Source organism: Bacillus rossius (genome assembly GCF_032445375.1).
Source record: "Bacillus rossius redtenbacheri isolate Brsri chromosome 9 unlocalized genomic scaffold, Brsri_v3 Brsri_v3_scf9_2, whole genome shotgun sequence".
Lineage (NCBI taxonomy): Eukaryota > Metazoa > Arthropoda > Insecta > Phasmatodea > Bacillidae > Bacillus > Bacillus rossius.
In genome coordinates, this window is record NW_026962013.1 from 35,589,552 (window position 1) to 35,604,016 (window position 14,465).

The window sequence follows — 14,465 nt, forward strand, 5'->3', positions numbered from 1 at the left end:
CATCAACATATTGTGAGAGACCAGACCTTAATGATAAAATTGCTTAAAATGTCTTCCAAAAATAAATACATGCACCAAAAACCATTGTAGCTACAAAGCAAGTGCCCAGTACCTTGTTTTGCAGTTTTCTCCATTATCATGGTGTCTCGATCAGCTACAGAGTCGGTCTGCGGCTTCTTAGGAGACTTGCGGGGTCCAGCAGACCTCCCAGACTTCTGCAAGACAGAGATGTACTTACAGCAATGGGGACAAGCACTGTAGCAAAAACATCCCTCCACAATATTCATTCACACTAAAATATACAGATGAAAAACTGACAGACGTAGTTACAATTTATACAAATATCTTAATGAAAATTTTAATAACTATACATATACTTAATGAGCTGCAGAACTGACAGGATTCAAATCATAATCTTCTCATTGATATTTAACAGCACTATTAGCATTCTATTACAATTTACTTCCAATCGGCATACATATTATCAATAATAATAAGAAAAAACTTTTCAAATTCCTACTTTAACTATTTCAACATGATAACTATGTTATACATGTGTGTAGGGCAAAACTTAAAAATAATAATAAAAAAAATTAATTGCACACACTAGCAGTACAGTTAACGTAATTGCCTCCAATAAAAAATAACTAATACTTAAGTGTTATAAAAACATTTGACTACTAGTTACAATACCTGTGTAGTGAGCCACTGGGTAACAGCTATGCCGTCTGATTGTGGGTTCTTGTCCAAGGTTTTCAGTAAGTGCTGCCCTCCAGACAAGGAAGCTGAGCTGCTGGAAGAAGACAGTAGGTATGGGTAATCTGACAAGTCGACAAGGATCTGTTTTGTTGTACTAAAGTTCAGAAATGCCCATTTATGTAAAGTGAATGTGACCAAGGAAAAGTAAAATACATTATTTACAAAATTACAAGACAATTACTAACTAATATGTATATACAAATATAAATGATATACAATCATGAAAAACGACAGGTCTGTCCCTCGGGTAGGGCAGCCGGCTCCTATGAATGTCAGCCCTACTCCATTCATGCAGACCCTGCCTCAGGCTGGAAACTACTTGTCAATTTTCAAAAGGTCCATAGTTATTTTTTTTCAAACTTATCCAAGAAATATTCTTAATATGAGTTTTGCTGTATTTAAAATAAAATTTGAAATAAAAAGACAATATTATGTTAAGCAAACATAGCTTTGTAAATATATTTACAGTAGTAAATGATACAGAAAACAATGCAAAATTAATGATCACTATAGATGATGGGACATAGCATTGTTAAATATACTTTAAAACTTTGTTCTAAAGCTATGTTCTACAGCACTTATAAACAATTCAAACATTTCAAGGTGCATTGCTGTTTCTCAGATATTTTCCCCTCATGTTATTAAGTTCAAATACATTTACACTATTTTAAAGGCAGGTAATGCTTTTGAAAAAAATAAATGCATCTCAAATTGTAGTTGGGTACGCACCAACTGATTTTGTTCAATCCATTAACTAATATGAAGAGTTGGACATTAACCTGAATTTACATTTATTCTACTGGAGGTAAGGAAAAAGTGGGGTTTTTTTTATGGGTAAGGCACAAGGAAATTTTGGTTTTTTAAGTGCACAGTTTTTCTATAAATGAGATGTGAAAAATGTGAATATTCCACAAATAATGTTAACTTTCTATTTTTGAGTGATGGTAAGTGTACTTGTCAATATTTGATTTTAAACATATAGAAATAAATTACGAATAAAATAACAATTGTTGTGGTCTACATCCTTAAAAAGCTAATAAACATTCTTTGAATTGCCAATTTAGGGTCCAAATTGACAGATTGCATGACTAACTAACGTCTAGGACCCTAAATAGTTTTGAGAATTTGGGTGTGTAAGTAATTTCCTAGAGTAACAACTGTTCCATGAAATTTTTTTCTGAAAATGGTATGTTTTTCAAATGTATATTTTTGATTATCTAACAAACCTAACAAAACAAAAAACCAAATAATTTCAAAGAACATATATTTTAGGAAAATTTAACCAACTTTAATCTAACTGTTTATAAAAATTTTACAGAATGGTCTTTATAATGTACGTAAAATAACCCACCGATCATTTTACTTGCAGGTAGTAAATTACATTGAATATTGTAATGCTGCTCTACAGAATAATTACCGTCACTTATTAGAACTGAAGAACATATTTCTTACATGTTGTCCACTAAGTTGCAGTTCTAGACAATTAATAGTGAGAATTTACAAAGTTTGCAATCAGCCTTGATACTTGAGCACTATTCACCTTCCTTTAAACCAAAACCTAATAATTATTTGGGTTTGAAACATCACACGATTACTATTTTAAGTAAAAAAAATACAGTGAGATTAGAAAGGTCAAACATTTTAGTATACCAACAAAAAAATTTTTTTTTCATACTTGCAGCAGAAAATTAACCTTAGCCAGAATCAATGCATGTTTTCAGAATATATGTACAGTAGAATCCCGCTGATGCGACCCCTCATGGTTTCCGGAAAAACGGACTTATAAACGGAATGGTAGCAATAGAGAATTCGGGGTGTCACCGCGTCGTCGGATACATAGTGTGAATGCCGCTCTGGCAGTGTCTAGCCGAGCTCGGCGCGTCCACTATCGCACGGAAAAGCCGTTTCAGCTGTCATGTTATCTTACCCGCCCGCACGAAAAGCCACTGTGGTAGCTTACCTTCTGCGTGAGAAACAATGGCGAAGGGTGAATTTCAAAGTGGGGGAACCAAGTATGTTCACTGTAACCCCCTATTAGGGGGTGGTTCCGGGGGTCCTCCCCCGGAAAAATTTGATTTTAAGGTGCAAATTGGTGCTATTTAAGCGGTTTAACGTATCTCTTTTGTAGGAAATTTTATGCTCTTTAATTTTGTATAATTTTTTTTTTTTTTTTGCTAAAACCCATAGTTTGGAAAATACTTAAGCAAAAGCGATGAATTGTACCTTTAACCAGCCCTTCCACCTCCCATTCACCACCGACCAATGGGTCTATTAGTATGTTTTTCATCTATTTTTCTTTTGTTGCCTCGACTAATAAGGCGGCTTCCGCAGCAAAACAATTTTAAGTGGTGATGAAAGCTAGGCCTAAGAGTTTCTCTTCAAAATGTTAAGTCAAAATTTCCTATATTATAATAAAATTAAAAAGCTGGTATGACTAAAACTTGAGCAATCGTCGTTACACGAAGCAAGATATTTTAATCAGTGAAACAGTGAAAGATACGCTCGGAAACACATCACCAGCATACCTATATCAAAATTCACGAAATTATGATTTTGGTAGTCAATGCAATACATGTTAAAGTCACACAGAATTTAATAATCTTAACTCTCACTTTCAAAAATGAGCATGCGTATGGTCATTTTGTTAGGCTATTTCGCTTATTAGATTTGAAGTGTCTTTTGCACTGCACACCGCTTGATTTAGCATTTGTTACCATACACGATATGTCTGGCGTGGGTCTACCTTGCAAAATTAAAACTCGTTTTTGTTCGAAACTTTTAGCAAAAAGATGAAACAAGTAAATTTTCTAGAGCTGTAGATAAACGTATGTATTCGGTACTGAGTAACGGGTGCGCCATGTAGTAACGAGTAACGAAACGTTACACACGGATGCATTTCGTTACTCGCATTTTTCGTATGTTTTACGCATGCGCGCGCATATTCGATGAATTTACGTTACAAAGAACGATGTTTGTTTATTAAGTAAAGTATAATTTGGAAATTCGTCGTTCAAGATTTTTTACTGTTTATTAAAGGTAGGTATTGTGTGTGTAGACAAAGTTTGAGATTGGAACAGAAACAACGTAAGAAAGTATTTTTTACAAATGAGAAATATGTATGTTTTTGTTTTTTAGTTTCGCGTATTTTCACATTTTTTTTGTTCTTATCTTAAAAGAGATAATATAATAAAGCCGCTCTAATGAGATTTAAATGTTTCTTGGTTAGCAAAAACTGTTAATTATCAAATATTATTAATTGTATATCTTCTATTTATTATTTACGCGACGTCATACTGTACGCGTACGCAATACGACTCGATTCGTTGCTGCAACATAACATAGCATGTTATGCGGTATCAGAAGTAACGAGTAACGTAACGATACGAGTACTAATTGCTATAGTAACGAATACATACGGATACGCTTTTTTTTGTTACTTTTACACCTCTAAAATTTTCTACCACGCAGTCACAAGCACGTCTGTTTCCTGCCGCTCCCTCCCCTACTGCGACAGCTTCGTCCCTCCGCACTCCCCTTAAAATCCCATCCATGGCCAGGGCCCGCAGAATAGACTGTTGGTTCCCTTGGCCAAGCCTACTGCAACGAGCGAGTTCAACAATGCTGTAGCTACGTGGCCACTTTTGAATATGACGAAACTCTTCACCAAAAACTTGGGACATAATTAAGTATTATAAAGTACGTATTCTTAATGTAGTAAATCTGCTTTCAGCCTGTCAGGCGAGTTATTTTACGCAACGTGAAGCATACAATTTCTCTAGAGAATACGCCACGCGGCACGCGATGGAACCAATCCTCTGGCTTGGTTCCCCAGGTCGGAAGCCGAAGCCGAGTGCTCATGGAAACACCCGAAGGCGAAGGCGGAGAGATCTGATAAGGAGTCAGCCACCAATGAAGGCACAGAAAGCAATGGTAGACCCCGGGAGGGGGGGGGGGGGATTTGGGAGCGGGGAAGGCAGAGAGAGAAAGAGAGGCTTGAGAGATAAAGCGATAGCTGAAGAGATTCAACGCGCGAACGCGCCTACACAAAGTGTTAGGGCGAGCTGTTCAAAAAATACGAGTTGAATTATTTACGACAGTAGACAAGCAGTAATATATTTATTTTGTTTATTTGTCAGCAGTATGGAACCAATGGTTCCCTTGGTTCCATGGAATATTCGCCCCTGGTGAGAAACTATCAGCATCCTCCTCCCCTCCCACACCGCGTGCGGCAAAAGCCAGGTTGTATAGTCCATTCTCGGTAAAATAAATATTTTTATGGGCTTATACCACTGTCCTTCGCCGTTGATAAATACTTTATAAGTTTTTATGATACAATTTGTTTATTAGTCACACAGCAGTTTCTGCTGAAAAATCACCAATACCTCAAATTTTATTGAATAGAAAAATTTAGCAGGACCGTAAATATATTTATTTTACTGCATAGTTACTTTTCCGTCTGCATTCTAACATGTTTTTTTTCTTCCTTTTTTTACGCTGTGAAGGGCCGTGGAAAAGATAATTGCTTGAGCTGTCAAAATAAACATCGCTGACGGCAAGGTCGGGAGCGCATCCTGTCGGTCTGTCGCTGTGATTATCTACTCCAATAACATGTCACAGCATTTCAGGATAGCATTGTTCTTATATCTTTCGTTCATAGCCGAAAGTTTTCTACCTGATCCACACAAGTTCCTTCGCCACGTTTTGAACGAAAATAACCACCAGCAGGCTAGCATGACGGCAGGCTCGCGTGACGCGAGTTCACTTAGTGCGAGTATTTATCGGAACCCATTGTTCGGGGTATGCAAGTCTGAGGTGTATAGCATGATTCCATGCAATTTTTTTGTTTAGCTGCGCATGTGCAAAGTCAGCGATGTTATAGAAAAATAGCTGAGAACAAAAAACACCTGGCGATGTCGTTAACACAGTGAACACAGCTTTGTGTGGCCAGTGACACCTGAGATGCAGCTGGCAAGATCACATCACACTAACCAGTTGCAAGACAAAGGCACGGGACCGGGACGGCAATAGACGCGCGCGTAGATGCTATCAGGTAATGCGCGCAGTTTACCGCAGTTTACCGGTACTGGCTAGCGTGGACAGTCTAGAGGGGTGGTATCTATTTTTAGCCGTCTTTTGTATGCCTGCCTGCTTACAGTACAGCGCTCGCCAAGATAAACATAAACACATAGCGTCCAACAAAGTGTAACAGACTTGTTTTTCAGCCGATTTTACTCAAATTTTCGACTTTCTCTGCTCAAATTTTTCACGGTTTCTCAAAAAACGGTCCTATAAACGGAATGGACGCATCAGAGGGGGGTCGCATCGGCGGGATTCTACTGTATACATATTAGACATTAAGATTTTACGTTTGCATGACATGACACATGCTGGATGAAATGTACAGCTTGAATAGATGCAACACCATTTCATTTAAGCTCATATTTCGGCAGAAATTGATATATCCCTCACAGAAGTGGTCACTATTTTAATTGTGTTCACATGTTATAGCCATGTCTCCAACTACACAAACACTGGCCTGATTGCCATTACACAGAAGTTATTTACATAATTTGGATATGCATAGTCATGATGTAAGATTACAGAGAGCTTTCTATCTAGTAAGGCCAAATATAGCAGGTGACAATGGAGGGGGGGGGGGGGGGGGGGGACCGACAGACACATCCCAGTGTACACAAAGTTTATTTTATGTTCTCTCACTTGGCACTACACGAAACTATACTGGAAGCTAACTTCATGAATTCAAATGCGAGTTCAGGTCATGTGCCAAGCAAAAACTCTGCATTGTATAAACCGCTGCACACTAGAATGTGGGAAGAATAACTGCCCCATATAGGTTAACCGTCTAACACCTCCAAAGAAAGCAACTTTGGCAACGTAAAGGTTCCTCTTATTAGGACTGGTTAACTTAACACACGCCACCACTGATACTGATACGACCACAGGCAATCTCACTTATTTAAAATGTTTTAGGGCATGTATAGGAAGTTGTCAAGGCATAAAAAAAAAGGGAGGAGAAAGCATGAACACAACTGTAATCGTCAACACTTTTCCAACAGTTGGCACAGGCAATAGCTGATTGTGTAAAAAGAGTTCATCAATGGCCTGCTTCTAGCACAGACTCTGTGTGATGAAACACATTATTGTAACACTTCCTGAACTCGCTACACAAGAAACAATAGAAGCTTCAACAGTGACCAGTGAACCGACCCCAGTACCTTTTCTACACTCACAAAGAATTAGTAACTTGCTAACTTTTTTTTTGTATTTTCCCGTAAGCCTAGGTGCCACAAAGGTACAACTCAGATATTTTTTTAAAGTGCAGTACAACATTGAAGATATCTCAGTTAAAAACTTACACATAACTACATACATTTATGAGGATAATGCTGTTGGAGGAAAGGTAAAATGATGAGGAACAAAGTATGATAAAAACATCAGTTAGGTATTCATAAATGAAAGGATGTTGTATTAGTACAGGAACCAATTTATTTGTTTCTATAAATAACAATGACATGTAAATGACCACAGTAAGGTTTTTTTTTTTTTTTTTTTAAAGTTACACTTTCCATGATGTCATACAATGTTCACCAGTACAGGAATATGAGTTTATTATTGATCCTTAACATGTTAAAGAAAAGAAAAGAAAAGAAAAAGGAAAGGGGATAATGAAACAAAAGGAATATATTTGAGTGAAATCTTTATTGTAGCATGGGTTATTCTATTGAAATTTATTAATATATGAATACTCACTATAGCACTAATTTTTCTAAATAAAAAATCTTACTAAGTCCAAAATAAATACGTTAATACAAAAAGTATTTCTGGGGAAAAAAAAAGCAAATTAAATATTGATATTATAGCAAAAAATTAACAATTACATCATAAATAAAAAAAAATTGTAGTTTTATTTAAGCACTGCTTTGCCAAGTACAAAACTAATTATTTGCAACTAATTAAGTTGTGAATAACCTTTTCTCACCGAATTTTCCATGGAAATAGCTTCATTTCCAGGCATTACAGAAATGGGCTAATAGATAAATAACACTGATCAAGGGAAATTAGATAAAAATAATAAAAGCAAGAAGCAATCATGCAGGTGCAGTTAAGCAGCAGATATTTGCATTTTTCCCTGAGAAAAGTGAGCCATACTTCCTGATTGTGAAAGCCAATCCCTGCTCAACAAGCTTGTTGTTAATGGCTCGCCACTCTTCCACGGTCGGACTCAGCGGCCCTTCTTCCACAACCTCCTTAATCAGCAGTTCCACGGGCAGCGAGTCATTCTCCATCTCTCCCTGCACAGACAACCTTACATTTCAAATAATTTTTCTTTACCTCAGAGGAACCCTAAACAGCTTACATTTACTTGTCCATGTGTGCTTTTACCTATACTTTCTTCTCTCTTCATAACAAGGTATTGTAGATACTATTATCTCCAACACTGCCTGCCTTAATTGTGTTTAAGTGTATTCTTGTACCTCTCACTGTGGGTTGTTAACACAAACCTATCATTCTGTCATTCTGGAGTTTTGGTACTTATTAAAGAAAGTATGTTTATAATGAAATGTGAGTATAGTGAAACATCTTTAACCCCACATGTTTAGGACCCAGCCTGAGCCAGATGAGCAATGTTTCTGGATTATTGAACATCAAAGGAAATACCAAATGTAAAAGAGTGAAATGTGAAATGTAACCTGTTAGAAATTAGAAAATACTGGAATGAAAACTGACAGCAATGATAACCTCTGAGCGAAATAACGATAATGGCAGAACAGTAATGGGCATTTATTGCATTTATGAGGGAGAAAATTTTGTCTTTTTTTTTTTGGGATAAAATGTGTATTTTTCACTTATTATAAAATACTAAGAATTCACCTACAAACACTATGAATGCTGCGATATTGATGTTTAAAAACAAAACTTACATCAATTAAAATTATAATTTGGGTATGAAAATTGCCAGAAAACTAAAGAAAAAGTCTGCATACATTATTATTATTATTATTTTTTTACTTGTTTAGCTTTTATCCATCCATAACATTTTAAAAGACTTGCTGATTATGGTCATGCCATACAATTGCAAACACATGTTTTTCGTGAATTTTTTTTAGTCTTGAATTTCTACATGATTGCCGATACCATTCTCCCCCCCTCCCAACCGGCATCACATGCACAGTCTGGTTATTTGTTTCATATATTTTATTTACTTTATCTCTATTAATCCGCAGACGCCCATAATCCCCAATATTATTGTAAATAAATTTCATGTTGAATTATTTATTGACAACACATGCTCATCAAAATAAATAGCCACTTAGTAAAATTAACACAGTTTGAGATAAAATAATGTGTTTGCAATTTATTACTATAGATAATCCTGAAACTATAAAGTAAAGGCTATCGAACTTGTATGTAAAGATGCGTAAAATCATTTTTTTTTTGTTAAACTACGTGTTTACAGAAAAAAGCCTGAGAATTTACGAAAATATATAGAAAATCAACCAAATTTCATGATATTAAACGTTTCTGAAAAATTTCAGGTGTCAAAACGTCAATAATGAAAGCAGTATTTTCCGTTCCACTTTTGGTACCATGAGAATAAATTCCAGAAATATGTAGTTATTTCCCTGACATTTCCCAGAATTCCCTGCCCGTTTTAAATTACCTGACTTTTCCCGGCTTTCTAGTCCTGTAACTGTCCAGTTACATTGAAAAGAAAAGATTCAGCTGCGGAGCATGTAAAAAGTAACAAGTATGTTAGCGCCAGGCAAAAATACTCTAGCTGTCATAATGTTGGACAATGGCCCATTAGTAGCAGTATTCAGGACTTTAAATAAGTGTTTCAATCCAAAGAACATCATTTGTAAAAAGTCCGAAGATGTTATTTCATTAATGAAAACCATTCCCTAACTATAATATTTTGAGAACACCAAACTTTTCAAGTGTTATGAAACCTTTAAAGATAATGTGCAAAACATTTGTACAGCAGAAAAACACACAATATTTTTAAAGCGCTGCCTTCTCTGAGTATTTGCAATAGTTTGCAGTTGTAAATGTACAAACCTTGTTGACAGTGAACAGTTACTTAGTCACTACAACTTAGTTTTTACAGACAGAAGGCAGAACCTGAAAGAAAGCAATGTTGACGTGTTCGCTATCATGCTTTTGACAATCAAATTCAACAGTTACAGTTTGAATTTGTATGCACCTTTAGTTTTAAAAGTAGTAAAATAAAAAAATTAAGAAATCAAATTATAAAATAGAATTGCTTCAAAATTAGTAAAAAGCATTGTTATGGTTAATTTTTTAAAATAATGCCATCAATTAAAAGTGAACATAAAATAAAATAACGAGGTTTTGTTGCGAACTTTGTGAAAAATAACACAGCTTTAAAGAAAAAATAACCTCCCTTTTTTTTCAGGTCTCAAATTACAGAAAGTGTAGTTATAATTTTGCCGAGCATTGCATAACTTTATATTGATTCTATTAGCAATGAGCTGTAGTGCTGTAAAAATTAAGTAATTCTATTGGTATTTTAAACATAAAAATATGAATATGCGGGCAAAAATTAACATAAATTGCACAATATTTGGGAAAAATAACACAAAATTCAGATACAAATAAAACCACTGTGCCATAAAAACACAAATTGACCTGGCAGTCAACGTCAACAACGGAAACACTCAAGAAAATCTGAACGCGGCAGCTCGACTGATACTGGATCACAGAATATGCCAAGCCACAGCATGCCAGCTACTATGAAATGAGGTTTCACTAGAACTCAATCTTTACTAAAATCAAAAAATAAATTTTAAATAATTCCAGGCCACCCAAACACTTAGAATTAAGTGCAACTAAAACATCTCAATTTTAATTCTATTTTTTGTTTTGTTTGGAACACCATTTTTTAAAAGCTTAAGTTAATACTTGATGGGGAAACTTAGCCAAGGTGGCAGGATAGTCTTACCTTTTTGGTGATGCTGAAAGGGTTGTCATGTGAAACAAGGGTAGTGAGGAACTCTGTGGCAAGGATAGACCATGTGGATGAGGAGCCTGCTGGTTTGATGCCAGCCAGGTGGCACCGAACTGCCCCATCATGCAGCTGTGCGAACAAGTTGCTCAGTTCCCGCAGGTAAGATACTTCCACCAGCACACAATCTGCAGTGTCCTTCAGGAAAACCTACAACTCACAACACATTCACCCGGAACATAATTTCATTGGTTACTGTATATCTTTGTGGCTAACTTGAATTAATATTCAAGAGCAGGGAAGCATGGATTACATGTATGCATGCACGCACATCCACCATGTGTGTACACACAGATCTTGTCTGCTCTCTAACCCAACAATGGAATGGGGAATTTTAATAATTACAAATAGTAATTATTCACTTGTGTCATACATACTTAACACGGTAAAGAAAAAGAGAGGGAGGGAAAAAGGATAGACATCCAAAACCACAGAGTTTATCATCAAGCAATACCACTTACTTTTGCTACACACACTAAAAATAAGTGAATATGATAATACAGGCCTGCAGATTTAAAAATTTTATCTATTTTTCAGGATTTTAGGCCCTCAATGGATTCCCAGATGTTACTAAATTATCATAAATTTTTATAAAAACAAATTCGTCATAACTGTACATAGTTTTGTCATTCTATTAACAAATATTGTAAAAGGCGGGTAGAAACAGCATAGTTTTTCTTTTAGTTATTAGCATTTATAAACAAAACTTTATCATAGACATAAACAACTTGGCAAAAGATGGTACTAATTTTAATAAGGCACAGAACTCTAGTGGTGAAGTACGTAATTAAGGCCGACTGCAAACAATTTCTGTTGAGCGCCACTGTAATAAATTTTAATCATAAGTAATTTGAAATACAGAAGTGGCAAAATAGTCATATTATTCCTTTATCTAAAATTATTGCATTTTTCAGAATTTTTATACCATTTTGTTGTGCTGATTTTGTATAATTTCTAGGACTCTGCGATGTAAACTAAAATTAAATTTTCACAGCACTTGATACGATTAACAAAATACATAAGGCATCAGCAGATCGAACACATTTAATGGTTTGGCCTTGTAATTGTGATTATGTGTACAGTAGAATCCCGCCGATGCGACCCCCCTCTGATGCGTCCATTCCGTTTATACGACCGTTTTTTGAGAAACCGTGAAAAATTTGAGCAGAGAAAGTCGAAAATTTGAGTAAAATCGGCTGAAAAACAAGTCTGTTACACTTTGTTGGGCGCTGTGTGTTCACATTTATCTTGGCGAGCGCTGTACTGTAAGCAGGCAGGCAGACAAAAGACGGCTAAAAATAGATACCACCCCTCTAGACTGTTCACGCTAGCCAATACCGGTAAACTGCGCGCATCACGTGATAGCATCTACGCGCGCATCTATTGCCGTCCCGGTCCCTGTCCCGTTTGACGATTGTGACTCGTTTTTCAATTTACACGGACTCGTGGATTCGTGAAAATGAGTATAAAGCGAGCCAGTTTGTCGCTAATGAAAAATTATGATATTATCCAGCAAGTGGATAAGAAGATAATTTCCAAGACGAAGATAGCACAGAAATATGGCATTACGAAGTCTACTCTCTTCACAATTCTTAAAAAGAGAGAAGAAATTATAAATGCAGTACAGAAGGAAGGCAGCAATTTGAAATTGAAAAATTTGAGGGGCGCGACGTATCAGGTGCTTCAAGTGTGCGTGAGACATAAGATAAAGAAGGTGAAGAGGGCGAGACCTGAGAGCCAATATATTTGTGGGAGGGAGGAGAGAGATAAAAAAGAACGAGCCCTGCAGTAAGCGGAAGTGGTCAAGGTCGACATTTACCGTCACACTCTCGCTAGCTAACGATGCTGCTGGTCGCCAACCTCACACACACACACGCGCGCACACATGCTCATACGCGCGCGCCGCCAGACGGTGGCGACTGGCGAGTAGATGCGTGCGCAGCCAGAAGTTCCGCTCTCCTTCCCCTCATTTACCCGTCCACACTTTTTTTTTTTCCCCCCCTGTGAAGGGACGTGAAAAAGATAATTGCTAGAGCTGTCAAAATAAACATCACTGACGGCAAGAGCGGGAGCGCTACTGTCGGTCTGTCGCTGTGATTATCTACTCCAAAAACATGTCACAGCATTTCAGGATAGCATTGTTCTTATATCTTTCGTTTATAGCCGAATGTTTTCTACCTGATCCACACAAGTTCCTTCGCCACGTTTTGAACGAAAATAACAACCAGCCGGCTAGCATAGCCGAACTCGCGTGACTCAATTTCACTTTATAATTGGCTGGGGGGGGGGGGGGGGGGGGGGTTTGCGTGTTAAAATTGGCCCGAATTCTCTATTGCGACCATTCCGTTTATAAGTCCGTTTTTCCGGAAACCGTAAGGGGTCGCATCAGCGAAATTCTACTGTATTACCGTATTTTCTCGCATAATCATCGCACTTTTTATTTTAAAATTAAGCTTGAAAAGTAGGTGTGCGACGATTATGCCGAAATTTTTTTTTAGTTAGAAAAAGTTATTCATAAAAACAAATAAATTCATGGAAAGTACGTTTATTTAAAACGTGAAGTATAAAAGAGTACGCCAAACTGTTTAAATTAATAAGTCTAACAACAAAGAACCTTTAAACTTTAATTAGAAAAACAAAATCTGTAATTGAAATGCAAGCCGAACGAACGCTTAAAGCGATTGGTGCATGGAAAATATTACGACAAAACTAATTTAACTGTACATATTTATTTTTGATGCTTCTTTTTAAGACATAATATACCTAGGATATTTTTAATAAACTTTTTTTTACTGAGTTATGTCATTTTAAATGCATTTATTTTTATTCCAAGCCAGAATTATTTAGAAAACACATAATTATGTTAAACTTAAGTATAGTTCAAAAAACGAGTGTACGAATAGGTTTCTGCACATATAAAAGTAAGAAGAAAAAATTTTCATCGTCAAAATTACAGTTTAATATTGACAATTTCCATTGATCACTGCTGGACTACTTCAGGAGCGATTTAAAGAATAAATTTAAATGAAAATGAAAACATAATTGGCAGAACACTATTGAGTTATGTATATATTTTCATATCCTTTTGTTTTTGATACGATCCGACTCAAAACATGCCCTCTGGAGTGACAGTTCTAGTGCTGCGTGTAAAACTCTCGCCGCCGGGAAGAATGTCCCCGCAACATGGCGCTGAGGGCGGCGCTTGTCGCAACCAGGTAGTCCGGCGGAGCTCCGGCCGGCGGGCCGCAGCCTGCGGGTGGGGAGGGGGAAGAATGGGGTGTAGAGGGATGACGAGAGAGGAGACCGAAGAAACGAAGGGTCTGTCAAGGTCGCGCTCATGGAGCTAATATACAGTAATACATCTGGAGAGGACAAGGGAAGACCAGCAGAGGATGCGAGGTGAAGCCGGGTATCGGCTTCCTACGCTGGAAGAAAATGAAAAAGAGCCAAACATGCCTCGCGCGGCCGAAGAATCCTCCAAACTAAACTCGCAACAGCTCCGAAACTAATAAAACAATCAAACTGAAAATTTTACTGGAGTATCTATAAACATTTTTCCCCACATCGCTTTAATATTTTTTTCGAAACATGAATGCTTTCGTTTTTAAAAATTAAATACTTATTTACTGCCAAAAAGTTTTGTGATTACGCAGAGTAA

At 36.7% G+C, this 14,465-nt stretch overlaps 1 protein-coding gene across 2 annotated transcripts in view; it reads right to left on the reverse strand.

Moving 5' to 3' along the window:
* Nucleotides 1–14,465, reverse strand: part of LOC134542975 (RING finger protein 17) — a 233,541-nt gene that overhangs the window by 27,875 nt on the left and 191,201 nt on the right. Inside the window, exons 20-23 of one of the 2 annotated variants that reach the window (XM_063387612.1) lie at nt 10,745–10,957; nt 7,930–8,072; nt 694–793; nt 113–215 (exon numbers count right to left, since the gene is read on the reverse strand). In XM_063387612.1, the coding sequence (XP_063243682.1) occupies nt 113–215; nt 694–793; nt 7,930–8,072; nt 10,745–10,957 (559 nt within the window). The remainder of the gene's footprint in view (nt 1–112; nt 216–693; nt 794–7,929; nt 8,073–10,744; nt 10,958–14,465) is intronic. The other variant, XM_063387613.1, reaches the window with a different exon arrangement.